We start from the raw sequence: 22043 nt of genomic DNA, 5'->3' as shown, positions 1-22043 counted from the left end.
GAAGAGGATTTACCATTCTCTTTAATGGCTAGCTTAAAGGCACAAAATGACAAAAAACAGCTGTCGTTCAGGACTTGATCTTGGGTGAGAAAACCAACCTGACTTGTATTTGCAAAACGTGAATGGAACAAGCTGGGAGATTATGACCTCCTTGGCTTTGTGCACCTTATTTTTGGTACAGTGCCAACCAAGTTTGGAAAGCTTGGAAAGGTGTTACTGGAGTCTATATACATTCCATCTTCCTCTCCAGGGTGGTGGTTAAGTTGGATCTGGCTCCTGAATGCTTATACCTGGTTTGGGTTAATCAGGACCTGTTACTGCTCAGCCGTTATGGAAGCCTTTTCCTTGCCTGAGATGATTGCAGTGATTTGGGGCATTTTGTCATTGTTCTGGAAGACTGCAGTATATAGACGAAGTCTGCCTTGTCAGATGCAGTTCAGGATTTCATGGCTGCCATGGCAGCCATGGCATTGCCCCAACATACCATTATCCCAACACTTGTGGTAAGCCATACTCTGGGCCTGGTGCTCTTGATTCAGCAGGATAGTGATCTGGATTTGGATAGGATTCTGTTGGCTCATTTGTCATGGTTAGACCAGTTCCTTATAAGATTTAGACTTTCACTGACTATGTATTTCCACAAGGATTGGGAATCTAGTAGGATGGCTCTCTCTCAGAGGTTGATGGATCCAGATGGATTCCTGAGACCACTGGGGCAGTTTCCAGTCTGCATTCCTGGAGCTTCTATATAGATTCTAATCACCCAATGGGATACAGAGATGAGAGTAGTAGTAAATTTAGAAGGGCAGGCACACATCATGACAGTCTCCATAGCCATCTCCCATAGCTGGAGTCTGCAGCTCTGCTGCCAAGTTGATTCACTGCAGGACTGCATGATTTGAAACCTCAAATGACACCTTGAAACAATAGTTTCTGCTTCAGCTTCTGGGGACTTTGTACTGAAAAAGAAATTGCTGCCCTTGTGGTACAATCAGCGTTGCTGGAAACAGTAGTGGAAGCCATCATTTTTCAGCATTGTTTGAGGCTTCAGTTTCATGCAATGTGGCAGTGAGCTAGCAGCACAGCTGCTGGCTTGCCAATTTACTAGTAGAGAGAGAGAGAGTTCAAAAGCTGTTCTGGATTATTACATCATCATTCTGGGTTTTGATATCGATCCAGAGTGGCACCATGTTCATGCAGTTTCCACAATTGCTCCTAGGCAGACTCTTACATTGACTTGAACCCAACCAGCTCCTTTGTTTTCTGAGTAGCCTAAGAGCTATGAAGCAATTGGGAAGACTTCTAGAATGCAGGTTTTGGAAGACTCACAGTCAATCTAAATGAAAGAACGTAAAGGACTGGTTACAATATTCTTTAATTTTTATTTTGAATTAATATTGGTGTTTTTACTATTTTGCTGTGTGATGCCCCAATAGTTTTATTAAAGCATGGAAAAAATAATAATAATAATAATAATAATAATAATAATAATAATAATAATAAATGCTCTCACTCTTATTTCTTCACCTTTGACCTTCCAGAGATACATAGATAAAGTCTACAGGACCTATACCTGGGCTCCTATCAAAAGCACAAACTACAGGTAAGGAGCTAACAAGAAGCAGCATGGAGTAATAGCTTCCCTCGTCCTATTCAGCTGAACCTCCACCATGAATGGTGATCCGAAAGAGTGCTTCAGAATCTCAAGAGAGCTATTTAGGAGGAAGTAGGAATCTCTGCCTCCAACAGTGGAGGTAGAATATAGCCATTGTGGCTAGTGGCTGATGTAGATCCAATGTATCTGGCTGGCATCTCTTCATCAGCACCAGGATGCTGCTCAGGATGGTGTCTAGACAGATACAGTTTATTGACTGACTGATTGATTGATTGATTGATTGATTGATTGCATTTATATTCCACCTTTCCTCCAAGGAGCTCAAGGTGGCATCCATCGTTCTCCTCCTTCCCCATTTTATCTTCACAACAAGCCTGAGCCAGTAATGATGGGTTGTTCCTTAGCTGTCCAATCCATGGCTGCAACACCTGTAATATCAAGAATCTTGATTTACATCTTAACTTTCATTATTCGCACCTAAAAATAGTAAGATTTGTAAAGAAATGATTTGCGGAAGGGGGGTACACTTTCTCAGCCTGTATGACACATACAGCTGTCACATTTTACAGCTTTACTATTCAACTAGGAAAAACAAAATGAATATAGTCAGCTTTTTTAAAATGTAAGGTCTGCTTTTTCTGTTCTTGCCATTTGATTGTGCTTCTCATAATCCTATGTGATGCTTACATTTGTGACAAAAACCCAGCAGTTGGCAATAATATCCGTTATTAAGCTGGTATAAAGTTTTAGGCAAAGGAGCTTTATTCAAAGTGGAGTCATAGTGGGGCAATGATATAATGACTTTCTGAATAATTTTGAAGAGTTACTCCCACATGTAAAAGGATCCATGAGGCTGGATGGATGGATAGATAAATAGATAACTAGGATTTAGTAGCAAATTGCCTTATAGTATTTTCCATACCCCTCATTTAATAATAAACTCTAGTGCTGGCAGAGTAGAATACAACACACGATTAGCAGAACCTATCCAAAACCAATGGGGTGTCAGACAATTGGGCAAAAATAACTATTCAATGACAGTAAGTGAATAATGGCAGTCCTGAGAAGAAGTACTGCAGAATCCTTATCTTGATGGATCCACTGAAAAGGTTTAAGCATCTTTGTTCTTGAGGAGCTGTGCATTGCACTGCCTTGTATGCACACCCATTGTTATAAGATGTGTGGAAATGCAATATGGGGAAAGGTAAAATGCAGCTATTTCTAATGCACAGTGCCCTTCTCAGTTAATAATAATGCATTTTAAAAGAAACATGCTTATTTTTGTGCATTTCAATTGTGACGAAAATTAGAGAACTGCCCTACTTTAATGGTAGCTCGAGGCATCGTTTTGAGTACTGAAGCCTGAAAGTGTTTGGTGAGGCTGCCACCTAGTGCACAGTTGTTTGTTTCAAATACGCATATTCCCCAGGGATTTCCTAGTGCAGTTGATGCTGACATTATAAAGTGCAATAACAACTTGGCCTATTTGAGACAGAAGAACCTGTCCAGCCCAGCTACATAAGCAAGTGTCCTTCAGGACTTCTTATCCTAGAGTTGCTCAAAGACTCCCACACTCCCTTCAGCCCCAGCCATCATGCCCAATGGGCAGCGATGATGAGTGCTTGTTACAGGTAGGTAGCAACTACCGTATTTTTCCCTCTATTACACGCAGATTTTTTCTCCTAAAAAGTAAGGGGAAATGTCTGTGTGTGTTATTGAGCGAATGTGTGGTCCCTGGAGCTGACAAGCGCGAGTGAAGGCAAAAATCAGGCAAATATCAAATCGTCCGGAGAAGGGAAGCCTTGAAAGGAGGAAGCTCTGCCTCAGGGTCTTACTGCCCACCTGCTTCTGTTTCCTTACTGTGTTTGCTCAAACGGAACAAAGAGCAGAGAAAACCCCTCCCCTCCAGGCAAGCAGAGTGGAAAGCAGAGCATCCTGCCTTCTAATTCCTCTCCGTGCGTCTGGGACTCGCAGGCAACATGCAGGTTGGGGGGGGGGAGAGAGAGAGAGAGCTGGCTGGCTTGTGGGGGGGGGGACTTTTGCCTTCCTTTCCTCCCTCCGGTAAAACCCCTCTCCTGCATTCTTAGCCAGCTGCCTCTCTGCACACCCCTTTCGGCGCTCCTTATCCTTTCTATGTTTTTCCTTCCCTCCCTACTTAAAACGTGGTTCCAATCACGGATCCACATGGATCCTCAGGATCTTTGCATTGAGTCACCCCAAATTCACCATCAGATCACATAGCAATGATCTGATGCAAAAACAGGGCTGCAATGGTGCAAAAACATGGTTACAAAGCACGGATCCACATGGATCCTCAGGATCTTTGCATTGGGTCACCCCAAATTCACCATCAGATCACATAGCAATGATCTGATGCAAAAACAGGGCTGCAATGGTGCAAAAACGTGGTTACAAAGCATGGATCCACATGGATCCTCAGGATCTTTGCATTGGGTCACCCCAAATTCACCATCAGATCACATAGCATGTCCATGGCTACAGCCTGCACCAAAAAAATCACGCACCCACTGTTGCCTGGGGCTGCAATGGTACAAAAACGTGGTTACAAAGCATGGATCCACATGGATCCTCAGGATCTTTGCATTGGGCTACCCCAAACTCACCGTCAAATCACATGTCTGTGGCCGCAGCATGAAGCACAAAAATGATACATCCACTGTTTCATTCAGAATTTTTTTTTCTTGTTTTCCTCCTCTAAAAACTATGTGCGTGTTATGGTCAGGTGCGTGTTATCGAGCGAAAAATACGGTAAGTTTGTTTTTGGTATGAGCCTTTGTGTGCATCTGAAGAAGAACTGCATGCACATGAACGTTCATGCCAATAACAAACTTAGTTGGTCTCTAAGGTGCTACTGGAAGGATTTTTTTAAATTTTGTTTCGATGATGAGTGTTCTCGTTCAAAAACACATGGAGGGCACCAGATTGGGGAAAGCTGCCCTGAAGAATAGATGTACAGAATTAGAAATGTGCCTTGTTTGTTGTGCATCTCCACATATTTTCTTAATAACTGTTGCTGGTCTCAGGGCGGGTTCTGTACCTGCTATGGCCGATGGACCCCATTACGAGGAAGTGCTTGTAAGCCCTGGCTCCTTGGAAACCCCAGACAGAAGTCGATGCCTGTTCTCATCTCCTCTAATCTGTGTTATTATCTCTTTGGCTCCACTGCACCCCCATGCCTCAGTTTGTGCCGCAAATAAAGGTCCAGATTATCCACCCCTTGAGAAGTTGATAGTTAAAATACACTATGCTCCATTCCTGACAGATCCAAAGGTCATCCTGTGTCAATAGCTCACTAAAGTACTATACTGGGTGGTCAATATATTACATCCCTGCTCTTGTTTTTGCCCATGTCTTCATCCATCAATTGCTAGCAACTGTACAAACCATTTTGTGCCTAACTATCACAGCAATTTCAGAAACACTCTTTTTCTCTCTCTCCCCTTTACCAGCCTTGGTTTGGTCTTGCCGCACTACAACACGTATTACATCCAAGCTATCCTCAACGACCAGATTCTCCAGGTGAAGTGTAAGTAGATACTTCCCGTTTGCTGTTGGCCTTTCGCGTGCTCTGTGACCCTGAACCCACCAGCTAGCCTAAGGATGGCTAATAAGAGAAAACAAAGCGCCAGAGTCACTTTTTACAACGTTTATCAAATGAAAAATAAGAGCAACCCTACACATAGAAGAAGAGGAGGTTTCGTTTCATTCCTGGAAGAATAACGCAGGCTTCCCGGGGATGTGAAGATTTCCTGTGACACTTTGCATAAAACAAACTAAAACCTTTAAAAAACATCCAGGGGAGATGAGGTTGAGTTGCTGCTTTAAATGCTTTTTATGTACCAGGTGATAACTCTGTAGCAGCCAGTTAATTTGAAAGCTGGGAAAGTTTGCATGTTTTGTTTTGTTTGTTTCAAGCCATTATTATTTTTATTTAAATTTTGGATTTATTTTTTCCTAACTAATTTACAATTAATCTGTGTACTTGTGTGTTAGCCTACCCTTGTGTGTGATCCTGGGCCCTACTCTCTCATCGCAGGGTGGGATGGACTTCCAAGGGCGTCTCTAACATCCTGCTCTGAGTGATTCTGGCTGTGTCTCTTTTTCTTCCTGTGTTTATCCCTCTGTCTCTGTAATCTCTCTCCTTTCTCATCTTTCTCTCTCTTTCTTTTCCTTTACCTTCTCTAAGTCCCATACTACACGCACGCACGCACACTGCATTACTTGTAGTTGCTCAAAATTTCATTCTTAAAGGAGTTCCTTACCACTTGAATAGCAGATTTTATGTCAAATAGTGCCAATATCTTCCAAAGTGCTTCACTTGATAACTCTGATCTGGTTATCAACATGTTAGCTTTTATTTAAATAAAGTGTAACCCATCTTCAAAAAAGACATTGAGGCTGTGATTCTGGGTGCACTTACCTAAGAATAAGTCCCATTGAACTCAGTGAGGTTTACTTCTGCATAGTATTGCACTGTAAAACATTTTTTTAAATCCATAGGTGGTTTTCAAATAAGTGTTACTCAGAGTAGAACCACTGAAATTGATGAACATGAGTAATCTAGGTCACTGGGTCTAGCAGAGTAAAACGTACTCCTATGTTGGCTGTATTTGTCTCTGAAGGAGATTCAACACAGGGATCATCCTAGATTCTGGACTTTACACTCATGTTAAACTCAAAACATGGACTGAAAGTTAATTCAACAATTCATGATAGTCTTCCTGAATAATGTTGTATATTCTTTTAATATACCCATGTCTTACTTTCCATCCACATAAAAAAGCTACCGTTTTAGAGGAAAATATCCTAGCAATCCTTTTTCCTCGTATGATAGATATTAAAACATAGAACATTTCTAAGTGATAGGTACTTTCAAATAAATAATTGCTCCCATATATTTTCTTTGGTGGTACAGTACCATGAGAGGACAGTACCAGCATGTATGAATCAAATAAGGTTCCCTGCATTTTCTAATCAGTCATTTTCTTCCTGCCTGCTCATGCCTCCATGAGTATACTATATGATCTCAGCAAGACAGCATCTCCCACAAACACCTAGAACAGAGGTGGTTCCTTGCAAGATCCTGCTCTGGCCACTGTGTTCTGGGTTTTATGTCCAGAAGTTACATCATCTCCTTCAGAGAAGGGCTGCTGTACACTGTGCAGTAAGAGCTCCAGAACTTGCATTCTAAATAGCACAGTGGTTGTTCAGTCCCTGAAATCCACTGTTGTCTGATTCAAGCTCAGTAATGAAACTGGAGAGAAAGGATCTGTCAATATCACAACCAGACCAGGATGGTGGCTCACAGAATTATTCTGCAGCATTGGTGCCCAGGGCTTAATGTGCAGCTTTATGCACTTTTATGTTTCCTTTCTCAACAGCACTGGTTAAGGCACAATCCCACCTCATCTACGGCAGCCTAGAGTAGGTACTCTAGGGAGTAGGCTCCCTTAGAAAGGTAGGACTCTGCTTTACACCAAGTTAGACCATTTGTCCATCTGACTCAGTACTGTTGACACTGGCTGGCAGTGGCTCTCTGCGGTCTTGGACAGTGGTGTTTCCCAGCCCTATCTGCAGGTGCCAGGGGTTAAACCTGGAGCCTTTCACTTCCAAGGCATGCACTCTACCATTGAGACACAGCCGCTCCCCTGAATGTTGCGTTGAGTTTAATATACAGATGCGGCGACATTTCCCACAATCGCTATCACCTTTGGTCCTTCCAGAACCACTGCTAGTGGCTACTCCTGCTGCACCACCTCGTTAGAAGGTCACCCACACCTTCTTATCAAGTTTTCCATTTCTTTTTAAAGTGGTCATATAGTTTCCCTCCATGTAGCATAATTTGAGGAGGAAGGGCGAGGCTCAGTCTTTTTGGTTGTGTTTGCAAAAGAAAATTAAGAAATAATAATAATAGCAAAAGGACCCCTGGATGGTTAAGTCCGGTCAAATTCGACTATGGGGTATGGCGCCCATCTCGCTTCAGGCGCCACCGTTTGTCCACAGACAGCTTTCTGGGTCATGTGGCCAGCATGATTAAACCTCTTCTGGCACAACAGAACACCGTGACAAGTGCCAGAGTGCACAGAAATGCCATTTACCTTCCTGCTGCAGTGGTACATTTTTATCTACTTGCACTGATGTGCTTTCGAACTGCTAGGTTGGCAGAAGCTGGGACCGAGCAACGGAAGCTCACCCCGTTGTGGAGATTCAAACCACCAACCTTACGATCAGCAAGTTCAAGAGGCTCAGTGGTTTAGATCACAGCACCATCAATAATAATAATAATAATAATAATAATAATAATAATAATAATAGCCAGACCTTCTCTCCACAAGTGGTCTGTTTCCAAGGTTCCTCCACCTGCAAGGTTCTCTTCCTGAAGACAGGTGCACCCACACACTTCACAAACAGACCCAGGCTCACCACACCCTTCGCCCTCTCTTTTGTCCCTTTGTTTCTTTTCCTTTTCCCTCTCTCTTTCTCTCTCTCTCTGTATGTATCCTTTGTTAATCTTGAATTTTGCATGGTCTGCTAACTCAGTAAGAACATTTCTATATCAAGACTGTTGCAAACTGTTTGCTACTGAATTTCATTTTTTCTGTTGGTTATATAATATATATCTATTTATCTAGTTATATCTATACATTTTTTATTATTTTATTACTGTGGCCTTTTTATTGGTACTTTTATTATTCTTTTTTTAATTTTTGGTTTCTTTTTCATGTCGTTTTTTGCAAGAGGTTTCCTTTCGGTATGATTATGATACACAATATTTTTATTCAAACAGCCATTGAATAAAATATTGTTTGTACCCCTTCCCCTTTCCACCCAACCCCCCTTTTTTGTTTTCTGTTTTTTGTTTGTTTTTTCTTGCTTTCTCTCTCTGATGGATTCACACAGTACCAAGCAAATTGAAGGGCAAGTATTTTCAGTCTTAGACCACTCCCCTTCCACCACCCCCTTCTCCTCACCCGTGTCCAGTACCCCCACCCGTCACTCCAAACCTTCACCGTTCCCCCTCACCACTTACCCGGCCTGCTTGCCCATTACCTTGCCCGTTTGCCACGCCTAACCTTGCAAACCACCACCAAACTGTTCCTCCCTGTCTCCTGCTCCTCCACTTCCTCCCCTCAAACTCGTTCACCCTTTTTTTGAAAGCAACATGTCTTGTTATGTTCATAATAGCTTCACCACTACTGATCTCCCCACTCCTTCCCTGTGCATTGCTCAGAGACTCAATCCGTTTAAGACGAGCCAACTTCATATGGAATTGTTATGTTTGAATTCAATAAGGTTTTTTGTAGCTAGTTTTAATATCCTGCTCTTCTTTCTCCCTGCAAAAATGCCTCCCTCACGCCCTTCCTTCCTTTCTCCTCTCCTGTCTCACGCCTACCCTACAAATCTTCTTCCCCTATCCTTGTCCCTGTGCTTTCCTTCCTCTTGAAGACAACTCAACCTGAATGGGACAGGGCTGTGCAGAGACCTTCAGACTGAGAAGTGTTTGGAAATGGAGTCCAATATCACTTCCGCAAGAAAATATTTAGGCTTATTGAGTACTGAAACAGCAGGGAAAGTAGAAATCTCAGGCAGGTCCACAGCGTGTGTAGGGATGGAGGAGGACTTCTTTTGGTCTGCATTTCCAAGCAAACAGACCTAATTCACACCTCCTGGATGGACACACAGATCAGGACATCAGAGTCCTTAGAATTTTGCAGGACAGGTCTCAACTATAAAAAAAAATGCACCAGAATGCATTAAAATAAATACTTTAGGATAAAATGCATTTAGAAATGTGTGACTTAAGATAAATAGGGATTTAAAAATGTATTTTGTGATCAAATACTATTTAAGAACATAGTTGAACACTCATTTAAATACCAAGTTTCATACAAACCTTTAAAAATTCACAGATTAATTCACAAATGGGCTGGGCTGGACTAATGAGTAAAGGAATGTGAAATTGTCGTGGGCACATAAATCGACTGATCTGTCCATACCCTAGCTACATGCAGATCAAAGTTGTTTCCCCAAAAGACATAGCCCTCGCAAGTTGCAGCCAGCGACAATACTTCATTAACAATAACTGTCCCTTAGCTTTCCATAGATAAAGGGTACAGCGTGAAGATAAATTACTAAATTTGATGTGGTAAATTTCTCACAAGGGTCTTGATTCAGCACCTTCAGAATCCAGTTGCAGTCTATCTGGCACCTTAGGCTAAAACTGTTTTGCATCCTGTTTTGCATTTTGGGGGTTATAGATAGAGCCTAGGTCTCCATCGATTTCTGTTTCCTCCTTCTCTTGTGGGTCAAGTCCTGAGAATTGCAGAGCAGTTGCACTTCACTTTGAACACAAAATAGGATCTGCTGGTCATCTCCCCCAATTATGAACATGAATATGTGTACATGGGACATTAAGAATACCAGGAGACCTTTCTGGGTCTTGGAAGCTTTCCACGATAAAATTCCAAGGTCACTGTCTTGTTAACCTACACTGAGGCAGACTCTTTAGAATGTGGATCCCACTGTTATCAGGGTTCTGTATTGCTAAATAATGTGCTCAGCAAAGATGGGGAACCTGTGGCCCTCCAGATGCTTTGGAACTACAACATCCATTTATCCCTGACCATGGGCTCCAGCAACATCTGGAGAGCACCATGTTCCCCATCCCTGGTGCAGAGGAAGGTGCAACCTCAGCATCCACTGCAGCATTTCATCCAGCTATGGCATGAGCAGCAGAAGAAAAAGAGTTATTAAAGACTGCTCCGTAGCAAAAGCAAAATATTGACAATGAGGAACAAAGGCATCCTAGAGCACTCCTTATGTTATGGTCTGAGGCTGTTTGCACATTATCAGTTTAAAATGCAGCAAGGTCTCTCTTTCCCCCTTTTTGCTACATTTCAATTTGCATTTGCATGTCAGTGCAGTTGGATGAATTTCCAGGTCACCCACTGCCTGTCCACATCAGTGGGCATGGATGTCTTCATATGGTTTACGTTTTCCCAATTGGATTGAAGCTGGTTTGGGAGAAAACACATCCAAATGCAGTGTTTCTGAAGAAACGGCAGGATAGATGTGGATCATGGCTAATGCCATGGGTACACAGCTTCATAAATCAGTGGTGGAAGTGCCCTGGGTGCAGAGTAAACAGAAGTGTGTACACAGCCCGGGTTACATGAAAGCCATGATTGGAACTCTGATTTTGGCAAGGGCAAAGCTGAAACAGGGACCAGCTATACTGTCAGTTATTCCCAGGGTTAAAGGTCCTTTAACATGGCCTGAGTTGGCAAAGTCTGTGCGGTGAAGAGTTTACCATTGACACAAAAGCAAAATGAATTGAATATGGAGAGCTATCTTCATGCATATGCTGCCCTCTGATCTTCTCAGTCATCCCTGTCACTACCCAAGGATACATGCATTCTTACAACCTGGACCAGTGGATCCAGAAACACAGAGATGTCCCAGTAAATAGAATTGGGGGGGGGAGGACGGGGTTAAGCATACTGACTATTTCATCCATTTATGTTTTATGCCTTAAGGTGCCTAGCAGTTGGGAAGGTGTGTGCAGATAGACATAAAATAAGTGTTTGCCATAAACACAGAGTGGAAGGAAGAGACACTGTTCATGTACGGGTAGCTGGCACATTGTGGCACCAAAGAGTTATCAGCAGGGACCTGACCTCAAGCACTAAGGTTCTGTCTGTCGTCATCAGCCCTGTTCTATCAGCATTGAGCTGCCTGTTCCCGGTGACCCTGTAATGGCAATGCTGATGGAATAATTACTTAGTGTTTTTGTATTCCTTTCCTCTTCCTCCTTTCATTGGCTTGTATCCAGACCCTGCCTTTTAGTCCTGTTCGAAAATAGCAGTCCAACCTATGGCTGTGCTGCCCTGACAAAGGGCCACGTATGTCTTGTAATGCATTGTGGGAGATATTGGTGGGGGAAGGAGAGGCGTTTTAGTGGTCTCACAATCAATGTCTTGATATGGATATGCTTGAACGGACAATTTGCTGCTAAGACAAATGCATAACTGCGGTAAGGTTGCTTGGACGGTGATTAAAAGTGAGTGGGTGTCCTTCAGAGGAAAGCCTGCAACAGCTATCCCTCATTTTGTTTCAGCCACAAGAGTGGGCTATGTAGTCAAACAAAAGTTGTTCAGATTGCTGAATGAAGAGCTAAAATACTATGATGCTACACGCTAGGGAGAATATACAAAAATGAGCAATAAATTTGACTGCCACTGTTCCTTCCATAGAACTAAGCAAAAATCCTATAAACTTCTTTAGGGTGATCGGTGTGCTTCATCTGTACCACCTTTTGTTAAAATGTTGCTGAATTCATAAGATCCCCGATTGCTCTAATCGTCAAAGCAGAGCATTATAAATCTCATTCACTTTCTTGGGGTCTCCAGTGGCGAACACTGTTGAAGTGCAGAATGCTAGGAGAAGAAAGTCAAAGGAATTCATATAGGAAATTGTTTTCCCTAGAGACATTAACATTCAGTTGTACAGATTTATTGGAGGCCGTCCTCTAAATATTCCTTCCCCACCCTCAACAATAAAAATAGCAAAATAGGGTTTGGGGGGGTTAGGTGGATTTTTATGTTAGAAATAATGCATATAATTTGCAGCACAGTTAAATAGTGCCCCCACGCTCTGTACAGCAGCACGTCAGGTGTGGTGAAGGACATAAGCAGACAGGCTCATATAGCATGAAGAGAAGTGTGCTAAACTGTGTCTTGGACCTCAGGCAGCTGCCCATAAGCACACAGTTGCATTGTATTGCTCTAGGCACATTGTCAGCCTCTTTGGCTGCCTGAATCCTTTTGCTGCTCCTTTAGGAAAGCTGTGCAACAGGATGGGGAACCTATGACCCTCCAGATAATATTGGATTATTGGCCATGCTAGTTGGGGCTAATAGAAGTTGGCATCCAGCAGCATCTGGAGGGTTCCCTATTCTTGCTGTCCAGGGCTATTCTGCTTTATATATATATATGGTTCAGATGCAGAAGAAGCAAAGGTATTAAGCTTTTAGTTGAACTGGCGAGCATTCAGCCCAGTGGACGCTTCAACAGCATTGATTGTGTGGACCATGGAGGACTCTTACTGGAGCACATTCCAGACTGGCAGAAGAAGAGCAAGAGTGAGAGACTTTAACAACTACCCACCTCCAGATTCCCATCCGGGGGGCTTCTCTCTCCACCACAGCCCTGTGAGTGACAGCAGAAGTGAGTCAGCTGGGGTAAGTGTCCAAACCCCTCCATTCCTGTGCTCTGCAAGGAAGAGCCAGCAGGCACCCCAGGATGCTCTGGTGAGGTGCATCTCCAGAAGGGACCATTCAGATCTGAGGGCTTTGCCAGAGGTAATACTCCCAACAGGTTACCGCTGAAAGAGTGATGTCAAAGGGGGTTGTCCCTTTAGGTCTTCACTTAGGGCTGCTCACTGAGCACAGTATGGCAGTTAGCATATTCATTGGGAATGCTTACATTTTCTCTGATTAAGATAGGCATTCGGCCTTTGTCTGGACTGAGCCCATCCAATGATGGCGGGTGATATTTTAGTCAATCACATGTACCACCAGAAGTTTACACAGTAAGAGTTGGTTATATTCCCTATTGGTAATATCATTAGTATCTTCCACTACGGTGAGAATAAGGTTCCATTGTTCCTTCGTGGTTACTCTGATTAATTCTGTAGCTCTCCAGCACTTTTTTTTTATCCTCACTTGGCATTATGCTATATCCCTTAGAAGGGTTTTTTTTAAGTTAAGCCATTAATTTAGATTAAATTCTGGTGTGCAGTTAATTCTGTGTCCTCTTATGAGCTGTCACTATCCTGCTGCCAAGTGTGGAGTGTTAATTAATTATTGCTAATTGCTACTACGCTGTGGAGATGGTGATTAGAGCTCAGATGTGCCTGGCAGAGGTAGATGTTTGTGGACCAGGGTTAGATATAGGGGAGCTGGGAGATCTGGGAGGAGAGCAGTGAGATCTGCTAGGTTTCCATTAGTTAGAAAAATTCAATAATTTGAGTGGTGTTTTGTTTTTGTTTTTTAGTTCTCTATTGAGGCCTTTACTTCCAGGGAGCTCAGTCAGCCTTCCAATAATCCTTCATTTGTTTCTTTTAAAATACCAGGTCAGGCCAAAATAATATAGATACCATCCAATATAGATACCAGCCAGTGTGGTGTAGTGGTTAAGAGCGACAGACTCGTAATCTGGGGAACCAGGTTCGCGTCTCCGCTCCTCCACATGCAGCTGCTGGGTGACCTTGGGCCAATCACACTTCTTTGAAGTCTCTCAGCCCCACTCACCTCACAGAGTGTTTGTTGTGGGGGAGGAAGGGAAAGGAGAATGTTAGCCGCTTTGAGACTCCTTTGGGTAGTGATAAAGCGGGATATCAAATCCAAACTCTTCTTCTTCTTCTTCATGCTAGAATAGGGGTGAATTGATAGGGCGTCCTGGTATTATGTAAGCTTGGTTTGATGAGGCAGTGGGTCCTATTGGTCCAAATTGCTTCTAGCTGGGTATTGGAGCAACGTAAGGTTGCTGGATGGGGAGCAATGTTTGCTGTGGTCCATAAGGATTCTATCTCCCTTTCCTGTATCGGTTGTGGCCCATCCCACTACATGCCTGTTGATTTCTCTCTGTCCATTTTGGCTGATGAAGTAATATTGGTTGAAATAATTGCATAAGGGTTTAATTCATCAAGGCAAGACGATGATAATATCATTGTTGGAAAAGCATCTCCCTTATATTGGGGAATTACAAATTAATCTCAGAGTTGTGATTCCTGGCAAAGAAGGTCTAGCAGACGGTAGAAAACCAGCTTGGCTTGGCTCATTTTGGTTGAAACTGGCTGTTTCAGACTGACTTCAGGATGTGTTGTGGATGGAAACTGACTCAGTTGCCTGGTAGATGACTCATACCAGGAGCAAGACAGGAAACAATGGCCCTGTTAATTCTCCTAGATCTCTCAGCAGCTGTTGAAAGCAATGGCCATGGTATCAGTCAGGACCATCTGCCAAGGGTTAAGTGGACGAACTAGTTTGCAGTGGTTTTGTTCCTACTTCATAGCATGGTTTCAGGGAGTGATTACTGCACTTCCCTATGGGAATTTTCCTACATGGTCCTGCAGGTTTATTTTCCTCTCCCATCCTTGTTAAGTTCTTCATGAAACTCCTGGTTGAGGTTGTTCTAGGAACAATAGACCGGGTGATCTATGAAGGATAGTTCAATTCAAAATGAGAATATGCTCTCCCTTAAGAAGCAGGCTATTGAGGAGGCCTGACCCATTTAGCAAGGCTTTATTTTATTTTATTTATTTTCTTTCTTTCTTTTTGCAATAGAAAGGCCAGGCATGATGCTTACTTATTTATTTTAAATATATATATATTTAGAAATCTCTATCTTGAAATTCCATCTTCTACACAACTATTAAAGGTGTATGATACCGCTCTTCTGTTGCATCTCACCACTGAAAATCATCCAGCCCAGTAGAAAAATAAAATACAATTTAACAAAATGGTATACAAGTTATTGCTTTCCTTGAAGACTGGTAAATTGGCTGTTTCTTCAGCAACTGTGCCATTCCAGCTGAGCACCCCTCGCAGCTGCTCTTTTCTGCAGTTTAGACACTTTGCTGAGAATATTTTTGAGTCTTTCCTTTTTCTCTCATCCCCACTCCAAACATTCCTAAGAAAAGCAAAACAATGCAAAATTTTCTCCAAATATTCACCACCATTCTTTTTTTCTTTTCTTTTTTGTAGTGGCTGCCATCTAAACACACACTGCCCCAGAATAACAGTTGGTCTGTGGCGTTGTAGAGAACGCAAATCGGTGGCAAGGTGGCCAACACATTTGTGGCTGCTTTCATTTCTAGCAGCATCAGAAAAAGAACTGGCTGGGAGGGGTGGAGAAACTGTACCTGCCACTGTGAATGGTGATCTCCATTCTAGAGAAATAAATGGAGGATTTCTCCTCTCACACTGGGAAAAATCAGTGAAATGATCCTTCCAATTTCTCTGTTCAGAAATAAGCTGGAGACTTTCAAGAGGCCCATCTGGGCACAGCTTTAACTTAATCTAGCATACGCCCTGTTTGCACATCTAGTTCTTTGTTTTAATAAAGCCATTTAAGCTGAATGCCTGTTAAGCAGATGAGAGAGAGTACTGGACATATCACAAACTGACAGGCAGGTAGAAAGACAACTTCAAGCAATCAGACAATAGAGCTGGAAATTCAGCACTGGAAGAGCACATATGCTGCTCTGTGCTTGCTATGGTTGCATCTGTTTGCTCCTATGAAATCTGGAGGATGTGTTCTATGGTTTGGACTAGGGAGGGATGGCTATTGCAGTGCTTTGAGACCACTGTCAGCTAGAAGGCAGCTGCTGCACTCTCGACAATGCATTGCATTTTACCTCTATCTGATGGGTAAGTCTTTGGTTGGACTGTCTTCATAAAGGACCCTGGTTTGGCCATGTTGATGCCTGAAAGATAATTTTTCTTACAAAATATTGTTTTGGTAATTCTCTTTCCGTATGAGCAGAGCATGTGGTTTATTTTTGTTGTTAATATCGTAATAAGAGAGAGATGTCCATATAACCTACCAAACATACATATATATATGTATATGTATAAATATGAGGATATATATGTGTGTATATGTGTATATGTAACTGTATAGCCCTAAACAATACATATACAATCTATCAAACATATTTAATTTCAATTATATGATTTTTAAATATATATATAAATATATATATATAGACAATAAAATATCAAAATCCTCCAAATGTTGGCACCATATTGGCTATAACTTTGTATGATGCTAGTTACCAAAGAATCTTCTCTCCTTTCTCTCTTGTTAAAACTAGTCAGTTGTTTTGCCTCTTTTGTTTATTCCTGTCTATTTTCTCTCTCTCTTTCTTTCTTTCTTTCTTTCTTTCTCTCTCTCTCTCTCTCTCTCTCTCTCTCTCTCTCTCTCCTTACTCCTCTCTTTCTCTTTCTCTTTTTCTCTTTTTCTACCTTCTGTCACATTCTGAGACTGAAGCCTTCTTCTTCCCTCATTTCAAACCCCTGCCGGATAACGTTACCTTTCTGTTGCAGATTTTGAATACCTGCTGCCAAACAGCTTTGAGTCCGAGGGACATGTATTCATTGCTCCAAGGTAGCTTTGCGTGTGAGCTTGCTGAGGTGTCCATTCAACCACTCTCCCCTCAACACTGATCCTGGGACTGACTCAGCCCCCTTTCCCATCCCCACCTCCCTCCCTGCCACACCTTTTAAATATTCTACTTCATCACTCCCACCCTTCTGAGCTGACACCTCCTCATTGTGCCAAAGTCTTGATCATTTTTCTTTCCTTCTTTTTTGTGTCTGTCGTCTGCCTGTGTGCCACTCTGAGACTACAGCTGCCACCTGCACCTTGTTGAGACGCCACTGTGGTTGGCAGCGCAGTGGTCCCACCTTCTGTTCACTCACCTACATAAGAAGAGTATATATGTATGCCTGCGTATGAGATATTATGTGCACATACATATATAGGTATAGTTTCTGAAAATACTCACAAAATAATAAGTCAGTCCTATTTGGATCATGTTGAGATCATGCCATCATGTTAGTTAAATCCGAAATACATTTTTATATATAATACACAGTGTTTGTCTAAGCCAAAAGCCCTCTTTGGAAGGCAGGAGTATCATGTGCAATGCCATCTAGATTTCCCACTCAATGATTTCAGCCAATATTTTCCACCCCAAAGAGTTGTTTGCTCCAAATATCCCATTATTTGATTTGGTTGACTAGGTGCACCTATCACACAGCATTTGTTTGACCCATGATTTATTGACCAAATGATTTTTAACACAAGATTGGCGTTTTGCCAGTTTTTTTCTAAGATAGAAATTATAGATCTGGGTCACTTTTGTTTATGTTGTTGGATTTCACAAATACCAAAATTTAAAAATACCTAATGATAAACAAACACCACAATAGCATGAATCACTCACTCACTGAGGCCATATTAATACAGTAGGAATGATAAAATATTCTACTGCTATATGTAAAAAAACCACAAAGCCACTTTCATAAGCCTGCCTTAGTCATGAAGTTCACTGAGTGACTTTGCGTTCTCTTTCAGCCTAACATACCTGACAGAGTTGTTCTGAGGGTAAAATTGGAAGGTTAAATAACGATGGCTGCTGCCATGAACTATCAAAGAAAGCCAAGATAGAAATGCCATAGGGAGACAGAGAAGGGGGTTTATTGGCAAAAGTCAGCCAAAATCCAATAAACTGATGTTACATTTGGCATCTGGGTAAAATGAAATGGTGAGATCCTATTAGTCCCTCCTATCTTTAATATGGTATTTTTAAAAATGGATGGGTTTGATAACCCTCCACAAATTCAGCTTTGTACAGAAAAGAATAATACTGAAGAGGGTGTGTTGATTTCTAACTTTTATTTATACAACTATTAGATTTACTATTCTAAGATGCTTCTCTTATACAAAGCATAATCAGTGAGAACATAATAGCATAAGAGGTGAACAGCTGTTGGACTCCAACTCCCATCAGCCCCTGCCAACATGGTCAGTGGTCAGGGTTGATGGGAGCTATAGTCTTAACAACTTCGGGGAACTCACAAGTTCCCCATCTCTGTGCTGTGAGCAGCAGTCCATCACTGGCATCCATACTATAAGTGAAGAGCTGTACATAGTCGGCATCCAAATCAGTGTTCAAAGTCACACTAATGTGAAATGTATACAGGAATCTAATGTTGTTGTTTTTTAGGAAATTTACAATTTTGTTAGACTTTTTCTATAAACCAGAACACTGCAAACAAATTCTTCGGAAAACGTTCGTTACACCACAACATCTAATCAGGTCTCTTGCTACATCGGAACAAACAGACTCCTGTTCTGTCAAGTCATAATACAGAAGGTCACATGATAGCACTTGAGTTTCAGCTGCACCATCTGTTAGCCCTTTAACACCAATAATACCAAACAGCATACTAATGAGACTGTATGATATCTCATCAATACTAATATGGCCAATAGTCCATGGTAATTTTCAGAAACCATATATCACTAATGATCTATTTGTGGGCGTGCAAGCACATATATCTGTACACATTTGTGTAGATATATTGGTGGATGCAGTGTTGTGTATTTCTAGGTCTTTGAGAAACAAAATTATGTGGACAGCCGAGATGATTTTATACTCACGTAGGAGGACTTGCAATATATTGATGGAAAGTCAGGAAATTAGCAGAGTAAAATAGCTTTGCCTCTCAGCTTCCTCTCCTAAAATGTGATTACAGACATTTACAGGTGAGGCCTGACTCTTATTCAATCTCTTCTTACAAGCATATTTTAAGTGCTATTTGCATTCATTTTCCAGAATCTGGCAGGTAGGAAGTATAAACGGTTAGCTTGAAGCATTTGAGTGCAAAAAAATGTGCCTGTTCAATACAAAGGCCTGTCCATAAAAACATATGGGGTGTATAAGTGGAGTGCACTGTATTGCTGTACATCTACTGCTGTTTTTCTCAGCCCTCATTAGCGAAATGCAGCAAGAATTTGGCTCAACTACAGTGTATTAGAATCATAGAATCATAGAATCATAGAGTTGGAAGAGACCACAAGGGCCATCGAGTCCAACCCCCTGCCAAGCAGGAAACACCATCAGAGCACTCCTGACATATGGTTGTCAAGCCTCTGCTTAAAGACCTCCAAAGAAGGAGACTCCACCACACTCCTTGGCAGCAAATTCCACTGTCGAACAGCTCTTACTGTCAGGAAGTTCTTCCTAATGTTTAGGTGGAATCTTCTTTCTTGTAGTTTGGATCCATTGCTCCGTGTCCGCTTCTCTGGAGCAGCAGAAAACAACCTTTCTCCCTCCTCTATGTGACATCCTTTTATATATTTGAACATGGCTATCATATCACCCCTTAACCTCCTCTTCTCCAGGCTAAACATGCCCAGCTCCCTTAGCCGTTCCTCATAAGGCATCGTTTCCAGGCCTTTGACCATTTTGGTTGCCCTCCTCTGGACACGTTCCAGTTTGTCAATGTCCTTCTTGAACTGTGGTGCCCAGAACTGGACACAGTACTCCAGGTGAGGTCTGACCAGAGCAGAATACAGTGGCACTATTACTTCCCTTGATCTAGATGTACAACTACAGTGTATTAATGAGATTAATTAATACAACAGTGTATTAATACAACTACAGTGTATTAATGAGATTGAAGTAAGTAACAGAAGCAACATGCACTGATGAAACTAGCACCTCCAGTGATTCACAATGTGAGTGCAACGCAACAGGTAATTGCCCAGTCACTATGATGGATATATAGCTTCCTTGGTTTGACCAGTTAATGACTTCAATTACACAACACCTGATACTTGTTGAGGAATTGATTGTGTGGTCTCCAGAACACTGAAGCACAATTACTTCAGGGTTTAGGCTTTCTGTGAAAGCCAAACTTAACAAGATATGCACACTGATTACCTCCTTGGGAGCAGTATGATACAGCAGGGAATAAAGTGGATTCGCTCTTGCTTTGTGAGTTAGAGGCTGTTCCATTTGCCCTGTCTATTCAGCATAGAATCATAGAATATTAGAGCTGGAAGAGACCCTAGGGTCATCTTGTCCAACCCCCACAATGCAGGAATCTCAGCTAAAACAGCCATAACAGGTAGCCATCCAACCTCTAATTAAAAACCTCCAAGGAAGGAGAGTCCGCCACCTCTCATAGAAGTCTGTTGCACTGCCAAGCAGCTCTTACTGTCAGTTCTTAACCTGAAGCACTATTTCTGGGTTAGCGGGGTCTGTAACCTGAAGCGTATGTAACCCGAGGTACCACTGTAACTGGACGTGCTGCCCAGTCCTGCCCCCACCTCCACCACCAGAAAAGTGGCACCAATTTCTGGGGAGATCTTCCAAGATTTAGGCACCACGTCAGCGCCAGTGCCGGAGGTGGCGGGGCAACCACAGATGCACTGCCTCAAGGGCTTCTGCCACTTCATGGTTGGGCCAAGCCTGTGTCTGTGTCATTTTTGTGACTAAATCCCTCCTGCAAAATAGTGGCAGTCTGGAGGTGACCTGGAAACATGGCCCTCACCCACTGGGTAAGCCTTCTTATTAGGTTTATTTTAAGACCTATTTAGCATTACATGAGTTAAGGTGAAGATGGCCTAACTGTTCCCATTGCCTTCTCTGTGTTGGACAAGAGAAGAGGGTCTACAGCAGAAAGTCAGCTGTCTTTGTGTAGGCTTCCCGGTATGGAACTTTTCCTCCAACGATTGGAGGGTGGCAGGGCCAGCAAGGGGGAGGCAAAAGGAAGAGCTGGGGTCAACTAGCATGTCCCCACTCTCCCCTCATTGCATGAGCCCCTTAATGCCTGAATATTCATTCAGCAGTTTTCGCAAAAGCCCCGTATGTAGGGGACTTTTCTCCCACTGTTGTCAGCTGTGAGAAACCCTTAAGGCCTCTGGAGCTACCATAAACTGTGATTGGCAAACTCAGTAACTTCTCTTTTTTTCTAGCATCAGAAAGTGCAATGGTGTGCTGTCATGAGCCCTCTAAATGAATGTCCGCCTTTACTTTTTACTCCTGAGAGGCAGTGAGGAATGAGGCCAGGCACATTCTCATCCTTAGCCACTAGCTACTGACAATGCAAAGCCAGCAAGTAAAAAATGTTCACAAGAACTTCGCAGCTGCAGCTCTTGGAAAGCTTCCAGAGACAGAAGTATACTGGCATAATGCCAAATACAAAGCTGTTATTTGCAGCAGGATCTGTGTAATAAATAATTCTCCGTCTTCTTTATACTTGCAGGCATGCAAACACACACTCTGGGGAGGCAATCCTGATAGACAACAACCCATTAGAAGTGTGGGGTCTGTAAGAGCACGAATTATCACCTGGGTAGGGTTGTTTTTAAGAGAGAGAGGATACAAGTCTGTACTGAAAATACATGCCCTTCTACAGTCTAGAGTTAGCCCCTATCAATCTATATGAAGGATGTGCTTTCCTATCCAAAGCATGGCTGCCCACCTTATTCTCTTTTTGCTGTGGGTGAAGAGTGATTCTCTGTTACTGTCCAGAGAACGCCTGTGCACTATGGAATATTGATTTGTTCCACAAATGAAACAGGTCCTCAGGGTTTTCTCTCGTGCATTCCTTCTCCACTCACTACTATCATGTCCCCCATTTCCTTGAAGTGTGAAGCTTCATGAGAGAAGCACCTTTCAAATTCAATAACATTCAAAAATGAAGCCGAATGGCACAGCAGAAATTTTGTCCAGGTGAGTATCGTTATTCCTCTCTTGCAAAAGGACGATAACAAAGGGAGTCCCGTGTGCAAAGTTACAGTTCAATTCATGCAAGAAACTGAGCCAT

At 42.4% G+C, this 22043-nt stretch overlaps 1 protein-coding gene across 2 annotated transcripts in view; it reads left to right on the top strand.

The window, feature by feature from the left end:
* Positions 1-22043, top strand: part of CACNA2D2 (calcium voltage-gated channel auxiliary subunit alpha2delta 2) — a 518774-nt gene that overhangs the window by 474813 nt on the left and 21918 nt on the right. Inside the window, exons 21-24 of one of the 2 annotated variants that reach the window (XM_053377414.1) lie at positions 1542-1603; positions 5086-5162; positions 8537-8554; positions 16746-16806. In XM_053377414.1, coding sequence (XP_053233389.1) covers positions 1542-1603; positions 5086-5162; positions 8537-8554; positions 16746-16806 — 218 coding nt within the window. The remainder of the gene's footprint in view (positions 1-1541; positions 1604-5085; positions 5163-8536; positions 8555-16745; positions 16807-22043) is intronic. The other variant, XM_053377415.1, reaches the window with a different exon arrangement.

This window comes from Podarcis raffonei, chromosome 2 (assembly GCF_027172205.1).
Source record: "Podarcis raffonei isolate rPodRaf1 chromosome 2, rPodRaf1.pri, whole genome shotgun sequence".
NCBI classification, from domain to species: Eukaryota; Metazoa; Chordata; class Lepidosauria; order Squamata; family Lacertidae; genus Podarcis; species Podarcis raffonei.
The sequence above is the reverse complement of the archived record's forward strand: the minus strand, read 5'-3'. Positions and strand labels throughout refer to the sequence as shown.